The sequence below is a fragment of the Barbus barbus genome, assembly GCF_936440315.1.
Source record: "Barbus barbus genome assembly, chromosome: 6".
Lineage (NCBI taxonomy): Eukaryota > Metazoa > Chordata > Actinopteri > Cypriniformes > Cyprinidae > Barbus > Barbus barbus.
In genome coordinates this window covers 9,176,433-9,195,761 of record NC_136734.1, presented here as the reverse complement: position 1 = coordinate 9,195,761, position 19,329 = coordinate 9,176,433, and the positions used below count along the sequence as shown (strand labels likewise).

The window sequence follows — 19,329 nt, the reverse complement described above, 5'->3', positions numbered from 1 at the left end:
TTGCTTTGGACGCGCGCCTCCTGTCAACAGCTGCAAGTTGGTGCCAGCAGGTGCAAGACCTGACTTGAGCACAGGTTTGCCCTGTGCATCTATCTATCTATCTATCTATCTATCTATCTATCTATCTATCTATCTATCTATCTATCTATCTATCTATCTATCTATCTATCTATCTATCTATCTATCTATCTATCAGGCACTCCCATAAACATCTTCGTTGTTACCACACCAAAAGTGATTCAGTCTAATAAACTCAAACACACAAGTGTCACAAGTGTGTGAGAGCTGGTCAGGATGCAGGTCTCATTCGCTTGTACGGAGCACAATCTGAAGAGCCGCAGCGAGGACCGGCTGTGCGGCCTGCGAACTGCCCCTCCACCAGGGGGCAGCAGCGGAGGAGGAGGTGGAGGAGAAAGAGGGAGCGGACAGGGAGGAAATGGCAACTACGCCCCTCAGAGCTCGGTCAAAACACGGGACATGGCAGGGTCCCGACCCCTTCCTCAAGGCCACGCCCACATGAAGGAGGCTATTGGACGACACAGTAGCATGAAATACAGGTGAGACAGGTGGAAGTGGCATGTATGTGTGTAGCACCACCTGTTGTGGCAGCTTAGGCCAGGACTGGATTATTCTGTGCTGTCTGATGTTTTATGGCTTCTTTAAAGATTCATAAGGGCCCACTGACAGCCGCTTTAATACTGAGTGCGTGTGTTCACTTCAGTGTTTGTGTTATGGCTGAGTTGAATGAATGGCAAACTGGATGTCAATGGGGCAGGCGTGGAATCACCTCATTTGCTCGCATAATTGACTTATCAATGTATTATACAGTACGATAAGCTCTCATACCATGACACACATTATTAGTTGTTGCATAAAACGCACAACTTGACAGAAGTTGCCTAAAGAATAAATTACTTCTTTGTTATTATTAGCATTTTTTTTTTTTTTTTAAGTAATCTGACTTGTGATTTGTGTTTGGCAGATGGTAAAAAGAGTGTGGTTTCAAGCAGTACCTACACTATAAAAGATATCCTGTCAAATTTACGGTAAAAAAATGGCAGCACTTTCAAAACTGATAATGTTTATAAAGGATGGAATATTGGTGCCTGTATATTTTTTTATACTCTTAAGTGTATTTCAAGAATGAAATAATGTTAAATATCAATCTACTATCAAAATCTGCTTTATAATAATATAGGTGGCAATTAACATTAAGCCATATGATGAATCAGAGTTCATCATAAGTGGCCTGCCTATAAAACATGGCCAATTTTTGTATATAGACATGGTTAAACATACAAAGACAAAACACCATTAGGGTAACACACATCACTAAAGTAATGCAAACATGAACTAAATAACAGACAATGTAACAAAAAAACACCTAATGTACATTACTGCTAACAAAAATAAAAAGCAAAACTATTTAAAGAAAATATATTAATGTGTCATCACACATGGACTTCTGGCAATGCCCTTTTATCAGTTTCATTTTAAATTATATTATATTATTGGTAGTTCATCATTTTTATTGGCAAAACCCATGTATTTGATTGTATTTACAGAAAAATTACATCAAATGTAATATTAAATCATTATTTTGTTCACCACGTGGTAATTACAAGTTAAACATTTTTTTTACAGTATAGGCACCGGAATATTAGAAATATTGCAAGTGCAATGATCCAGCAGCCACCTACCAATGCTTTAACAACCTCCCAGAAAACTCTAACTACCACACAGCAGCAATGTGCTACTCCAGACACCTTAGCAACAGCGTAGCTGGCAGTCACAACAGTCTAAAATTGTGGCATATTCTTCAGGAAATGTAAACATTTAGTTGTATTATGGAGTTGTCTACAGCAGCGTAACTGTGTGTGTGTGTGTGTGTTTGTGCCTGATTCATCACTGCATGTTGTCCTAAAGGAAAAATTGCTCTGTAACTGTTTGTGATTAAAAAGTACGTGCTCAGCCACTGAAATGTGTCCTTGTTTCAAAGGGCTAGTAGTTCTTCCACTGCAAACTTGCATTCTGATCAGTTACATTATTGTGTAAATGTCCACTTTTCATGATCTAATCAATTCTGGGTGGATAGAATCCAGTACAACATCACATTTCTTCTCATTGAATATGTTGCTTCACTGTGAAATATGTTTGTGTGAGCGTGTGTTGTGCTAATCTCAGCCTCAGACTCAACACCCACGGATCGTTCACGGCTCTTTCTCAGAGATTGCTGAGCCATTATTTAAATGAGTTTCCACTTTGCTGCACATCACTATTGGATCTACCTGGACCTAAAGCAAACTCTGCTTGGCCATTTTCCATGTTAGACAGACGCTCACTACCTGTGTGGTTCTTCTTGTAGTCATGTGGACTTGGCTTTTTGGACAGACTGGAGAGACTCCTCCTAGGCATCTCTCTCTCTCTCTATCTCTCTCTCTCTCTCTCTCACACACACACACACACACCCACACACACACACACACACACACACACACAGTACAGGTTTAGTGGAGAGTGTTGGAAAGTGAGATGGATTTTATTATGCCAGTTTGAGAAACACTCAGACATTAGACATTTGATATGCTTTTAAATTCCCATCTATCTTTCTACTTATCCACCCTAGCAACACCCAGAATTCTTTAGTAACTGCATAGTAACACCCATATCTATCTATCTATCTATCTATCTATCTATCTATCTATCTATCTATCTATCTATCTATCTATCTATCTATCTATCTATCTATCTATCTATCTATCTATCTATCTATCTATCTATCTATCTATCTATCGAAGGCCTTAAAACCTTCAGAATTCAATCTTTTTAAACTGCTTCAAACTTTTGGCCATGCTTACTCAAGCCAACATGAAAGTTTGCTTTAGTGAACTTTTTTTTTATTTAGTTTACATTGTGTTATTACTGGAGTCCTCTCTATTGAGCAGCTGTGCCAATGGTGTATAAAGGACAGGAGATTATTAGCCAGAGGGTGGAAGTTGGCAGGTGAAAAGAAAAAGATTGTTTTTTGTGGAGGTTTCTCAATAAACTGTCATCTCAGGTTTTAATTACAGTTTTTCTCAGTCACTTTGGTGCTTTTCTCGAATCGTCCTAAATATTAGCAAAGAAGTATGTGCATTTCTCAAAACAATTTGTACAAACAGCACCACACAATGGATTTCTTGCAAAAGCCTGTAACTTACTCAAAATCTTTAGTTCATCTCTCAAAAATACGTATTTATGTCAATGAACACATCAGTGCCATCAGAATGAAAAGTCCTTGTATCATTGTTCACAAACAAGATAGTCAAAATGTTTAGTCATGCTGTCAATATAACACTGCACTCTGTTAGTGTTACCTGATGTAAACTATGGCAACAGATTGGATGACAGTTACTGTATTGAAATACAGAAGACTGCTCTTCTTATGTATGCCACATATCCTTTTAAAAGTACAAATTTCCAAATGACTGTATGTGGGATATTGATCAAAAGAGATTATTTAGAAATGTTTGATTTATTGAGGATATGGTTGATCTCCCAATATTTAGCTGCACCCTTCAGCCATTGTAAGGCCATGATTGACAACATGGTCCACAATAGTGGCCCTTATTTCATCTGATATGCTTCACCTCTGTCCTTGGCCTCTTCTGCCTCTTCCTCTGTTTTGCCTCCGTACACTTCCATGCATCCTTACTCCTCTTCTTCCTCTCGGCTGTTGACCCTGATTGATTTCTGGATGTTCATCCATTGTCAGAATTTGTAACTCTTGTGTTGTCCTCTGTCTAATTATGCTTTCCAATTGAAGATTCATGAGATGCACCTTTGAGCTATTTCAGAGAACTGGCTTATCATTGGTTGATCTACATCACTGGCCACTTTATTAGGTATACCTTGCTAGTACTGGGTTGACCCCCTTTGCCTTCAGAAATGCCTTAATTATTCGTGGCATAAATTCAACAAGTGTCGGAAACATTCCTCAGAGATTTTGGTCCATATTGACATGATAGCATCACGCAGTTGCTGCAGATTTGTCGGCTGCACATCCATGATGCGAATCTCCCGTTCCACCAGATCCCAAAGGTGCTCTATTGGATTGAGATCTGGTGACTGTGGAGGCCATTTGAGTAAAGTGAACTCATTGTCATGTTCAAGAAACCAGTCTGAGATGATTTGAGCTTTGTGACATGGTGCATTATCCTGCTGGAAGTAGCCATCAGAATATGGGTACACTGTAGTCATGAAGGGATGGACATGGTCAGCAACAATACTCAGCTAATCTGTGGCGTTTAAACAATGCTCATTTGGTTCTAAGGGGCTGAAAGTATGCCAAGAAAATATCCCCCACACCATTACACCACCACCAGCAGCCTGAACCGTTGAGACAAGGCAGGATGGATCCATGCTTTCATGTTCTTTACGCCAAATTCTGACCCTACCATCTGAATGTCGCAGCAGAAATCAAGACTCATCAGACCAGGCAACATTTTTCCAATCTTCTATTGTCCAATTTTAGTGAGCCTGTGTGAATTGTAGCCTCCATTTCCTGTTCTTAGCTGACAGGAGCGGCACCCTGTGTGGTCTTCTGCTTCTGTAGCCCATCTGCTTCAGGGTTCGACGTGTTGTGCGTTCAAAGATGGTATTCTGTATACCTTGGTTGTAACGAGTGGTTATTTGAGTTACTGTTGCCTTTCTATCATCTCTAACCAGTCTGCCCATTCTCCTCTGACCTCTGACATCAATAAGGCATTTTCGTCCATACAATTGTCGCTTACTGGATATTTTCTCTTTTTCTGACCATTCTCTGTAAACCCTAGAGATGGTTGTGCGTGAAATTCCCAGTAGATCAGCAGTTTTTGAAATACTCAGACCAGCCCGTCTGGCACTAACAACCATTCCACGTTCAAAGTCACTTAAATCCCCTTTCTTCCCCATTCTGATGCTCGTATTGAACTTCAGCAGGTCGTCTTCACCACATCTAGAGTTGCTGCCATGTGATTGGCTGATTAGCAATTTGTGTTACCAAGCAATTCAAAAACGTTGTACCTAATAAATTGGCCGGTGAGTTTATATTCTCTTCATTAGTGAAGTCAAGACTCACTTGCACAATTCATGGCAAATTTACAAAAAGTCTAATAGAAATGTGTAGAAAATATGTTAGACAGTTTATGACAACTAGATCAACCGTTTTGCATTTAATGACTTATACTATGAACTAATGACTAGATGTTTTGAAGGGTAAGACTGTTGCACAGAGAACTATATAACACATTTTAAGCAACATGCTATTAGCAACTGATAATGTAGGAAACCGCAGACAATTGTACATAATCAGTTGCATGAATGTACCAAAGCAATCGCAACTTGTTCAAAAGAATAAGAAACTGCTTTTATGATGTGCACAAGTGACTAGATGATGTGGAGGTTGAACAAAGAGTTTTGAAAATTTCATTTCTGATCTGAGAAATGCACCAAAGCGACTGAGAAAAACTGTAATATAGACACAAAAGCACTGTAACCTCAGTTAGTGGTCAAGGTAAAGATAGTGGTTAAGGAAAAGAGATTCTCATTTCTTTCCTGACCGAATCTCTCTCTTTCTCACTGCTCAACAGCATGTTCAGAATAAAATACTAGCATACTGTTTACTGCATGTTGCGCATGTTACACTGCATACTGCCTATTATTTTTTAAACAGCATGCACTGTGTGAATCAGTAATGGATTTCTTTCCTTGTGAAGCTGATAATTAGTATGTAGTATTTTATTCAGAATATCCCCTCATAAATGCACCCACATGCAACACATTAGAATATACTTGCTGTGTAATGCTATTAATGACATTCAAAATAACAACAGCTAGAATTATGCTAATGACCCCTAATTGTTGTGACTGAGAAGCTACCATTTCATTTTCATGCACTGGGAGATGGAGGCCATTAAGAAACATATGCGTCTGATGGCACATCATCTGTGAATATCACAGTTGTGCTTGTCATAGCGAGAGGTTATACAGCAATGTCCTCAGCCAGCGCTCTGGATTAGCCAGAATATTAGTCACAAACCATATGTTTGATTTTTATTTATCAGTTCCTACAGAGTTGAAGTGGCTTGCAGAAATTCACATGTTTAACGTGCATTTGTCATTGTGCAAATTTAATGGATGTTTGTTGGTGCTGTGCGTGCTGTCAAGTAACACTTGAAGACACGTGTTAACATTAGAAGGTTCAGATCTCTGTGAAAAAGAAGTGTACTTAATTGTTTTGAATGTGCACTTGTAGTGTACTTCATATCGTAAACGCACAGTACATTTACTGTACTTGAGGATAATATAATTTTAATAAAATAATAGGCCACTTACTGTAAGTGTACTTAGAGACATTCGTGTGTTTCTTAACACACTTAAGTACTCGTTCAAAAAGTGCACTTTTTAATAATGTGAAAGGTTTATGTTAAAGTGCATTTTAAATTCATGTTTTTAATTTGAACTAAAAACTGAATATGTTGCAGTAATTGTTTGTTGTACTTCAAAAGAAATGTATTTATTTTGATGTGTTGAGCACCTGATTATAGTTTTAACTGTAGTGTGTTACACTACAAATTACTTGAAACAATATTGAAAAACATATTGCCTCACAAAAATCTAGTTAAGGTTAGGTGAAAAAGTGTACTTTCATAATGTACTTAAAGTGCTCTATTTTGACACACTAATTGTGTACTTAATATACAAAAAAATATTCTTTGGTACTTCTTAAGAAAATCTTAAGAACATCTACCGTAAAGCCGGTAAAGCCGACGCTGACGAACTAGTGGTGACGAAAGCAGACTGCAGGGTCATCAGCGTCTTGGTCCAAAGTTGCCCTGACATACCAAGCCGATGCTCGACGTTCAACACCCGATGGACAAGTAGGTTTTTTTTCTCACGCACTGGTTCGCCAGCTGAACAGCCAATCAGAATGATCAGATGGCCCGACTGACCCACGAGCTCCGACGCCGATTCAACATGTCGAATCGGCCGAAAACAAGCCGACGAGACCAACTTCAGCCGACGGCGCGAAACATACTGAGAAAACTTTGTTGGCCGACGAACAAAAACTGCCTGACGGCCGACCGTCAGCTTGGTGTGTACCGCGCTTAAGTGTACTCAACCATGCTATTTTGAAACAGCATGAATATGAAATATAATGTAAAATTCAGTTACCACTTGTTGTACACTTGAACCCATAAGTGTACTAAGTGTAAATAAATACATTTTTAATACAGAGATAGTATGTTAAAAGCACATTTTTGTTCATATTCATGGTGTCTCAAAATAGCACAGTTGAGTATATTTAGATGTTCTTAAGCGTATCTTAAGAAGTAAAAAAAAAAATTTTTAGTAGCTATATTATGTACAAAATTAGTGCATGAAAGCAGAGTACTTTAAGTACATTATGGAAGTGCACTTTTTTCACCTGGGTTGCTCTATATATTCAAGTTTACTCAGAGAAGCCATTTATGAAAAAATATAAAAATGAACCAAAATCAATTTTTGGGTAATGTGATGACTGACAGCGACGCATACTCCTCAAAACATTACATTCATCTGCGCTGAGGAGCTGTGCCGTTGCACAGTTGATATTTCTACATGATAATTATGCAAATAACTTCAAATGCAGGTTTCATACACAGATGGCAAGAAAGAGCCAGAACTTATGGACTGCAGCTTTAGTAAATTTTAAATATACTTTAATGGAGTCATCGGATCCAAAATTCACTTTACAAGTTATTTGAACATAAATGTGTGTTGGAAGTGTGTGTACACATCCATTCTATAATGATAAAAAGCCACCTAGTGTTTTTTTTTTAAATCCCTATTTTTAAATCCCCTTTTTCAAATTAGGCTGTTCTGAGATTCTTGTCAGAATTACGTAGTTTTGCACAGGGCGCTCCCACGATAGTTGATTGACAAGGCCGTCTTAACTTAGACCCGCCCTGAGTGAGCTGAGAGCTGTCTGCCATTGTGTCGACTCAAGTGCAGGGGAAGACAAGATGTCTCCGATTAATCGACTGAGGTGTTTTGTTGTTGGATGTAATAATGAATATAGCAGTCGACATTTACTTTCGTTTTTGAAGGTAATGTGCCGATCCCGATTTGCCTTAATGCGTCTATGTTCGCGCGAATCATTCGTGATCCAGCTTCATCTACAGAAGAAGTGAATATAAGGGTTTTCATGAATCTTTGCAAATCACCTTTCCTAATATATGCTAGTTAGCAAGTTTTGCGGCTGAAGTTTACAGTCTGCTAGTCACCTCACGGAAGAGAGGGGCGGGGTCAGCAGAGCTCATTAGCATTTAAAGCGGCATGGACTAAAAAACAGCTTGCTGAAAACAGAGCTGATTTTCACAGGGTAAAAAGGGTGTTTTTTACACTACCACTAAATTTTAACCAAAGTATGTTATAGACTTTTCATTAAGACCCTAAAAAATCATATCAACTTGTGGAAAATTGGCATCCGATGACCCCTTTAAATGTGCTAAATTGCAACTTTACTATACAGTACATGTTTAATTACAAACATATTTAAAATCATGAAATACAACTTTCAATAGAAATTACATTCAAATATATTTTAGATTACCTTAAATGCTTGTCAGTGCATTTGATAACATAGGCTATATTATATGTTACAGTCTTATTTCAAAGACAGTAAAAGTAAAAATGAATTTGCATATAAAGATAAGTCCTAGTTTGTTTTCAAGGGTCTTTACTATTAAATATTTTTAAAGTGTTAGTTCAATGAAAATTATAATTCGTGATAAATTTCTCACTCTAATGCTGTTCTTTAACTATATGGCTTTTTCATCCGTGAAACACAAAAGAAGATGCTTAGCAGAATGTCTATGTTGCTCTTTTTCCATAGAACAAAAGTTAAGTTACAAAAAGACAAAAAAGCAGAATAAAAGGTTTCCATATGATTCACATACTATATTTTTAATGATCTGAAACAAGGTTTATAATACCTGCAGACAGCCCACACGCAAGCAAAAAAATCGAAATATAATAAAATAAATAAATAAAGTTTAGGGTTAATAGTCTTTCAAGGGAGGGACAGAAATCTATTTCATTAAAAATACCTTCATTAATAATTTGAAAATGAACAAAAGTCTTATATATTTTGGAAAAACGTGAAAGAAAGAATTTTCATTTGTGGATGAAATATTTCAATAATGCTGTTTATTATGTACTAATATGTCAAACTAATCTAATTCAGATCTCAAGTATGTGGGTGTAACCAGTGAAAAAACAAATATAGACTTGTGCAATAAAACAGTTCTGCACAGGCATTAGCTCTCTGACTTTCAGCGTTGACCTGGAAATACAATTTTAATGTGTTTTTATGTAAAAATGAAGAAATATTAACTGCAGTTTTGGTCAGTGAGAAGTATGATACAAAATATGGGCAAATGAAATGAATGTGTACTGGATCCTTCTATTCAGGTGGCTTTGGGTAGGTCTTGTTGGCCAGCATCTTCTAATATGTAATTCAGTTAGCCAAGATCATAATCAACAGTGAGTGATCCAGAGCTGGTCTGATTGCTAGTCGATAAGAAATCAATCAGGTCATAGACACTGATCTCTGATTCCAACACAAAATCCATAACTAAGATTAACGTTAAGTCTCTAACACCTATCCAAGACAATATATGCAAAAAAATGTTTTGCCAACATGTCTAAAGCCATCAGCTGAATCAGTGCTTATTTTTACTTTGGCCTGTTTAAATAGGACTTAGTTAAGTACATTTATTATATGTATTTTCAAAATTATTTATTTTGGCTTTTGAAGTATTGTGAAAGTGTATACTGCTGAATGTACTGGCATGCATTTATGATAAATTAAAATATACTTTAATGTAATTTCAATGTCATATTGAAACTTATACGTCATGCATTTAAATATTTATAATTACACATTTGTAATGAAGTTGCAATTTAGTACACCAAAATATAGTCAATTCATCAAAACATGTACAACAAAAGAAAATAAGATAATTATTTAAAATGTACTTTAAAGAACATTCTTTTAATTTGACATTATAACAAAGTGCACTTTTTAGAAGTGTACTTAATTGTGTTAAGCTCACTTACAAACCCGATTCCAAAAAAGTTGGGACACTGTACAAATTGTGAATAAAAACAGAATGCAATGATGTGGAAGTTTCAAAAAGATAGATCCAAGATGGCGGCGCTGTCAGACGCAGCGGCTACTCCGGGTCCCAAAGACGGTGCTTTTATGTCTTTTAATGTCGTTTGTTCGTCTCCAAATAGTGTCAGTTTACCGCTAACTCTTAAGGAAATCACCCCAGAACTCATCTATGATCGCCAAAGTCTTTTGGATATCAGCAACGCATACGAACATCAACTCTCGCCGGCGGCTACTGAGAAGCTACGAGGCCTTTGTTTACTGCTGGAACCGGACCTCGAGACCGCGGCCTCGCCTACTGACGCTACCCGCACAAGGCAGCGTCGCAAGCGGTGTGAGAGAGGACGGAAGCGCGGTAAGCGCGAAGGTATACGAGCTAGGCTAATAACCCCACAAGACCAGCTCTTCCAACACTCATGCTCTCAAACGTTCGCTCTCTGGAAAACAAACTGGACTTAATTCAACTCAGTCGGTCTACACAGCATGAGGCAAGGGACTGTTGTGTGTTTGTTCTCACCGAAACATGGCTAAACGACAACATCCCGGACTCCGCCATTCAACTGCACGGGCTAACCAACTTCCGAGCGGACAGAGATTCATCACTGTCTGGTAAGACCCGCGGAGGTGGCTTGTGTGTGTATATCAACAAAGACTGGTGTAACAATGCTGCGGTATTATCAAAACACTGTTCATCGCTGGTGGAGTTTATGGTTGTGAAGTGTCGACCGTTCTATCTGCCGCGGGAGTTCACGGCCATTGTTATTGTAGCGGTTTACATCCCCCCGTGTGCAAACAGTAAGGACGCGCTTCGTGAACTGTACAGCGCCATCAGTGAACAACAAACAAATAACCCCGACGGCTTTTTCATCATAGCCGGTGACTTCAACCACGCAAACTTAAAGACAGTCTTGCCAAAGTTCTACCAACATGTGAACTTTGCAACAAGGGGAAACAACACACTGGACTTTGTTTACCCAACAGTTAAGAACGCTTACAAGGCTGAATCCCGCCCCCACCTCGGGTACTCAGACCACATCACTGTTATGCTAATCCCAGCATTTAAACCACTTCTCAAACTCACCAAACCGGTTCAGAAGCAGATCACAGTATGGCCGGACAATGCCACCTCAGCACTGCAGGACTGCTTCCAGGACACAGACTGGAACATGTTTAAAGAGGCAGCCACCTACAACAACCACACAGACCTGAATGAGTACACTGAAACTGTGACTACTTACATCAAAAAGTGCACTGATGATGTGACAGTCACCAAGACCATCACCACACGTGCCAACCAGAAGCCATGGATGACAGCAGAGGTTCGTGGGCTGCTAAAGACCAGAGATGAAGCATTTAGATCAGGAGATAAAGCAGCCCTCAAAACAGCAAGAGCCAATCTGTCCTGTGGCATCAAAAATGCAAAACGGTCATATGCCCAAAAAATCAACAACCACTTCACAGACAGCAGAGACACACGGAGCCTGTGGCAAGCCATTCAGACCATCACTGACTACAAGCCCCCGCCACAGGCCTGTGATGAGGACACATCCCTCCCCGATGCACTCAACCACTTTTATTCACGGTTTGAAATACAGAATGACACACCTGCAAAAAAACTGCCCACACCTCCCAACGACCGGGCGCTCTGTCTGTCTCCAGCCGACGTAAGGAAGACCCTATCTAGGATTAATCCACGCAAGGCTGCGGGTCCTGACAACATACCTGGCCGTGTTCTGAGAGACTGTGCTGCACAGCTGACAGATGTCCTAACAGATATCTTCAACACCTCGCTGAGCCAGGCAGTCGTCCCCACATGTCTCAAATCCACAACAATCATACCGGTACCAAAGAAATCACCTGTGTCCTGTCTCAATGACTACCGTCCCATAGCACTGACTCCAATCATGATGAAGTGCTTTGAGAGGCTAGTCATGCATAACATCAAAACCCAACACACTCGACCCGCTCCAGTTTGCACACCGTCCAAACCGCTCTACGGACGATGCAATTTCCTCCACCCTCCACCTGGCTCTTACCCACCTAGAAAATAAAGACTCCTATGTTAGAATGCTGTTCATTGACTTCAGCTCGGCATTCAACACAATAATCCCACAACAGCTCATAAATAAACTAAACCTGCTGGGCCTTAACAATTCCCTGTGTAACTGGATCCTGGACTTTCTAACTGGAAGACCTCAGTCAGTCCGTGTCGGCAACAACACCTCGAGCACTACCACACTGAGCACAGGTGCCCCACAAGGCTGTGTGCTCAGCCCGCTGCTCTTCACACTGCTGACCCATGACTGTACTGCCAAGTTCAGCTCCAACTAAGGGTGTGCGATATGACGATTTTTGATCGTGGACGATAAAAATGTCTCCACGATCTGCTTTTTAAGAAATATCGTAGTATCGTGCTACAGCACACATTGTCAAATACAGTTCTGGCTCCTCCGTCTCTCTATATACTGTACAACACGACATACAGCAGTAGAGTTACTCTGACAGGACACTGCACTTATTCGCGATCGCAAAAGTACATTATTTGCACACAAGTCTTGCTGGTTAAATGTTTAATTCACGCGCTGGTCTGATGTGCGCTTTTTCTGAGCGCATACACCTGAAGCACGCGCACTAAAGAGACTGTCTTAACAGCGCCTGATTACTCAACTAACTTATCTTTTGCGCTAATATTGTCAAAACACACAAGGTTTACACACAGACTCAGTTGGTTATCTCTAAAATGAAAGTAAATAGTTAAGAGAAACGGATGCGTGCCTGTATATTAGATGCATGCAGGTCTTAAAGGGACAGGACACTAAACATGCTGTCGACTGTCATTAAAGGGATAGTTCACCCTAAAATTTAATTTGTCATTATTTACTCACTCACATGTTGTCCCAAACCTCTATTAATTTCTTGTGCTGAACCCAAAAGAAGATATTTTGAAGAATGAGGGTAACCAAACAGTTGCTGGTCTACATTGACTTTGATAGTAGGAAAGAAAAATCCTATGGATGTCACTGTGGACCAGCAACTGTTTGGTTTTCCACCTTCTTCAAAATAGCATTTATGTTCAGCAGAAGAAAGAAACTCATTCAGGTTTAAAACAACTTTTGAGTAAATGATGGTATAAAAATAAAACATGACAGAATTGACAGACAGATGACAGAATATTTATTATAAATACAGTTGCTTTAGGAATCAGTCTATGTAGCGTTTTATTTTTATACTTGTTCATTCAATTTCATTGAATGCTCCTGCTAAATACACCTATTATACCTGAAAATAAAGCACTGTTTGTTATATTTGTATATTATGTGTATTTGTAATGTGTATCTTTGTTCTTATTTTTTAATTAGAAAGATAAAATAATGAAAAAGATTTTTTATCTTCGCCCACTTTGGCCTAAATATCTGCCATGCATCTTTGTTTTTCTAGTTTGGCTGTAATGCTCAGACAACTTGTAAAACCAAAATAGTAAAACTAACATGACAAAGAATCGTGATAAAATCGCGAATCGTGATATTTCTAAAAAGAAAATCGTGATATGATATTTTTCCCATATCGCCCACCCCTAGCTCCAACCACATCATCAAGTTTGCTGATGACACAACAGTGGTAGGTCTCATCAGCAACAACGATGAAACACACTACAGAGAGGAAGTGGCACAGCTGGCTGAGTGGTGTGGCACAAACAATCTGTCCCTCAATGTGGAGAAGACAAAGGAGGTTGTGATGGACTTCAGAAGAAACTCCGTTGACCACCCCCCACTGACCATCGACAGCTTGACTGTGGAAAGAGTCAGCAGCACTAAATTCCTGGGGGTGCACATCACAGAGGATCTCACCTGGACCACCAACACCATGTCACTCTCCAAAAAGGCACAACAGCGCCTACACTTTCTCCGCCGGCTGAAAAGAGCAAGTGTCCCTCCACCCATCCTCACCACATTCTACAGAGGCACCATTGAGAGTGTGCTGACCAGCTGCATCACTGTCTGGTACGGGAACTGCAGTGCTGCTGACCGCAAGACCCTCCAGCGGACAGTGAACACAGCTGCAAAGATCATCGGTGCCCCTCTCCCCTCCACCCTGGACATTTTCCTTACACGATGCTCCAGCAAAACCAACAGCATCGTGAAGGACTCCACCCACCCCTCCCACAGTCTCTTCCAGCTCCTACCATCAGGAAGATGGTACCGGAGCATCAGAGCCCGCTCCGCCAGACTGCTCAACAGCTTTTTCCCCCAGGCTGTGAGAGCCCTGAACTCAAATCACCCCGCCCCCCTCTGAAACCCCTACCTCCTGAAACATGGACCCCCATGTGCAATCCGAAGTGTGCTACACACAGGTGAGTGGGCCTGTACAAACCACCTGTAGTACCACACTCTCCTCTATGTGCACTATGGACATTTTACACTATGGACACTTTACACTATGTGCACTATGGACACTTTACACACACTGCTGCGTGTACACAATCCCACAAAAGACTCAGCAATATATGTATGTTTACATGCTCATGCACTACAAATCATCCCGCACTGTTCCCCAACCAGCTGCTGACTCAAATGTCTCTCTTTGCACATGTACAGTATTTGTGAAGCATTCGTATAGTTTGTATTTTTTATCCTCTATTTTTTTTAGTTTGTATAGGGTAAATATTTATGTGAAGCATTTTACTTCATTGTTGTATGTCTGTATTTATGTAGCACCGTGGTCCAGCGAGGCACGACATTTCGTTCCACTGTATGTCCCCACATGTAGCGGAATGACAATAAAGCTCAACTTGATCTTGAACTTGCAATTTCAATATTTTATTCAGAATACAACATAGATGACATATAAAATGTTTAAACTGAGAAAATGTATAATTTTAAGGGAAAAATAAGTTTATTTTAAGTTTCATGGCATCAACACATCTCAAAAAAGTTGGGACAAGGCCATGTTTACCACTGTGTGGCATCCCCTCTTCTTTTTATAACATTCTGCAAACGTCTGGGGACTGAGGAGACAAGTTGCTCAAGTTTAGGAATAGGAATGTTGTCCCATTCTTGTCTAATACAGGCTTCTAGTTGCTCAACTGTCTTAGGTCTTCTTTGTCGCATCTTCCTCTTTATGATGCGCCAAATGTTTTCTATGGGTGAAAGATCTGGACTGCAGGCTGGCCATTTCAGTACCCGGATCCTCCTACTACGTAGCTATGATGTTGTAATTGATGCAGTATGTGGTCTGGCATTGTCATGTTGGAAAATGCAAGGTCTTCCCTGAAAGAGACAACGTCTGGATGGGAGCATATGTTGTTCTAGAACTTGGATATACCTTTCAGCATTGATGGTGCCTTTCCAGATGTGTAAGCTGCCCATGCCACACGCACTCATGCAACCCCATACCATCAGAGATGCAGGCTTCTGAACTGAGCGCTGATAACAACTTGGGTTGTCCTTGTCCTCTTTAGTCCGGATGACATGGCGTCCCAATTTTCCAAAAAGAACTTCAAATTTTGATTCGTCTGACCACAGAACAGTTTTCCACTTTGCCACAGTCCATTTTAAATAAGCCTTGGCCCAGAGAAAACGCCTGCGCTTCTGGATCATATTTAGATATGGCTTCTTTTTTGACCTATAGAGTTTTAACTGGCAACGGCGAATGGCACGGTGGATTGTGTTCACGACAATGTTTTCTGGAAGTATTCCTGAGCCCATGTTGTGATTTCCATTACAGTAGCATTCCTGTACGTGATGCAGTGCCGTCTAAGAGCCTGAAGATCACGGGCATCCAGTATGGTTTTCCGGCCTTGACCCTTACGCACAGAGATTGTTCCAGATTCTCTGAATCTTTGGATGATATTATGCACTGTAGATGATGATAACTTCAAACTCTTTGCAATTTTTCTCTGAGAAACTCCTTTCGGATATTGCTCCACTATTTTTCGCCGCAGCATTGGGGGAATTGGTGATCCTCTTGCCATCTTGACTTCTGAGAGACACTGCCACTCTGAGAGGCTCTTTTTATACCCAATCATGTTGCCAATTGACCTAATAAGTTGCAAATTGGTCCTCCAGCTGTTCCTTATATGTACATTTAACTTTTCAGACCCAGACCAATTGAAGATCCCCTGAGACTCTGAACAAGACTAGAACACTTGAGCGATCGTAAGTCCTGCTCGAGGGTTAATAACAGTCTTGCAGTGTCCATACCTGGCCAGTATTCACATGAGAAGCTGCTGGATCCTTGTGAGGCCGAGTATTGTTACGGGGCGAACAAGACGTGAGACGTGCGGATCCATTTGCAAGCTTTATTCAAAGGCAAGGTCATCAAACGGACATGGGTCAAACATTGGGAAACAGGTATATAAATAGCAAGACAAAGAGTAGTCCTAGGGTAAGTGTGGGTCTTTGATCGGCGAACAATATCCAACAATAATCCAAACGAGGTGCAAACAAAGTCAGAACGGCAAGGCAAAGGGTTGATCTAGGAAACACGGGCAGGTATCAAACACGAGAGAACTAACAAGGCAAAACTATAAAAACTGAGAGGGCTCTGTAGAGTAGCTATCGCTAGGATATATGCTAAACAATACTCAGCAGAGAGGAAGAGGAAGTCCATGGTTTATGTAGGGTGTGTGATCAGTGCAATCAGCTGTGTGATCAGTGCAATCAGCTGTGTGTGTCGTCAGGGCAATGGATGATGGGAATTGTAGTCTGAGGTGGCGTGCAACAGTTAGTGTAGTGCAAGAGTCCCTGTGGTGAGTGAGTGACCTCTGGTGGTGAGTTAACGGACGTTCGTAGGCCAGATTCATGACAGTAACATTGTAGCATTGCAAGTATTAACTAGGTTAGCCAAGTAAATAGCTGCATTACACCGTGGACTGTGGAGAAGATTATGTTTCTATAAAATGCCTAGATTAAATTGATAAAGAGTGGGGGGTTCCAGAGAATGGACCTTCTTTAAAAATGCATTTTGGGACATATTGATCAACCTATGCCAATGTAACACTTTTTTCAAAGCTGATTAGTTTTATGCTGTTTAATGCTGATTCAATATCATAAACAATGCTATTAAAGGGATGGTATACACAGTTCTTTTTATGAATTTATTTCTTCTGCTAAGCAAAAAATAAGACTAAGAACTAACCCTGAAACTAGAAACTGAACTTAACCTATGTTAAGTCCATATAGAAAAAGTACCCTTATATTGGTATTTTCTTGGGTCTGTACACTGTAAGTGCACATACCTTAAAATAAAGTGCAACCAGATATTCTGAAGGATGTTTCTACTCCTTTTGCTCATACAATTCAAGTCGGTGGGGTTCAAAACTACTTCAAAAGACACTGAGACATTTTTCAAAATCTCTTTTTTATATTAATAGGGCAAAGAAATTTATATACTGTAGGTTTGGAATAACGCAAGGGTGAAAAATCATGACTAATTGAGTTAATTTTCATTGCTGAATGAAATATTACTTGAAGCCTTGATGCTGTATATTACAAAGACCTTGATCAATAGAGGATAGTTCAGTTCCTAAGCTAAATAACCAATGAATCCTCTTTGGATTGCCACTTTCAAAACTGTATGTTTCTTTACACACTTAAGTACAATTTTTTAAAAAGTGCACTTATAAAAAGTTAACTTTAAAGTACATTATATATCACTGTTTTAATACTCTTTGGTGGTGCTTTATAGAAGTGCACTTATTTTGATGTGTTGACTAACATACTAAAGAACATATAAAGTAACTTTAGTGTGTTAGTAAATATTACCTTTAAAACCACACATTTTTAAATGTACTAAATTGCAATGTCATCATTACAAATGTGTAATTACAAATGTAAATACAGGACATAAGAATGAAATAGCGTATAATCGTAGTGTTTTTTTTTTTAGTATACCACAAGTACATTTTAACCATATGTCAAAGAAAATAGAAATAATTTCTAAAATTATATAAAAAGAAGTTTTAAATTACTACTTAAGTGGGTCAAAAAGCACTCTTAAATTCAACTAATTGCATTTAATATAAATTTAAACTACAGTGGTTGCCAAAACTATTAAACAATAGTATATTTTACCAGCTAAAAAGGGTTTTAAGACAGTTATTTCTATCTTTTGCTGTAGTGTTTCAGTAGGTCGGGGGTTAGGACGATTCCAAGGGCCCAGCACCAGAGGGGGGAAAATGTGATTTGTACCGAGGAGGACCACCCCCCACCCCAACCCCCTGATTTTTTTTACCGAGGGGGGAACGAGTAAATATGCTGTTCAGTTTACATTTCCAAATATTAATTGTGGCATTAATTGTAATAATCCAGTGAGATTTGACACACTACAGCAAAAGGTAGAAATAACTGACTTAAAAGCATTTTTTGCTGATGAAAATACTAGTGTTTTAATAATTTTGGTCACCACTGTATATAAAATTTTTATTTAACTGTAAAAATGCATATACTCCTGTCTTAAAACATCACATTCATTTCACACTTAAGAATATTCTTTTGAAATATATTATTTCCGTAACATACTAAAAGTTTGCTAAAGTGCTTTTTAAACACTTTTTTATTTATATATTTATTGAATGATTTATTTGACTGATTGGTTGTCAAAAGGGATATAGTTAATGGGGATATACCTAAAAGAAATAATATATTAATATAGGAAAAACTCATCAACTTTTTCAGACTTTTCAGGATATTTTCAAACATTTTCAAAATAAACATAAAAAAGTAATTGATTTTAATATGACTAGTTCTAGTAAAATAATAGTGAAAATTAATTCAGCCAGAGCTACTGCACAGTACATACTTCCACATCAGCATGAAATATACAGTTATTCCAGTTTTGTTGGATTATCTGTTCAGTATAGCTTTAGGATATGATCAAACTTATGCTTGGTGTTCCTCTTGGTTCATTCATCACATAAGAAATGGAAGATGAAGCTGAGCATATTACATTATGCAATATTCTCTGGTGCACAGTATATATACACTTCTGTATATATGTATAGAAGAACTTTTTCCCCCACTTCTCAGCTTGTGCAGTAATTGCCTATGCTAACTCATTATAAAGTACATTAGTCAGAATGGGCCTTTTTGAGCTTGCAGACAGACACACTGTGGAGAAATGTGCGCTGCTCTCTCCCACCACCGTTGTTCATT

At 39.2% G+C, this 19,329-nt stretch overlaps 1 protein-coding gene across 1 annotated transcript in view; it reads left to right on the top strand.

Annotated features, from left to right (window-relative positions):
* Positions 1 to 294: 294 nt before the first annotated feature.
* Positions 295 to 19,329, top strand: part of LOC306870838 (voltage-gated potassium channel subunit beta-3) — a gene marked incomplete at its 5' end in the record, with an annotated part of 45,730 nt that continues 26,695 nt past the window's right edge. Inside the window, one exon of the mRNA XM_079418269.1 lies at positions 295 to 557. Coding sequence (XP_079274395.1) covers positions 295 to 557 — 263 coding nt within the window. The remainder of the gene's footprint in view (positions 558 to 19,329) is intronic.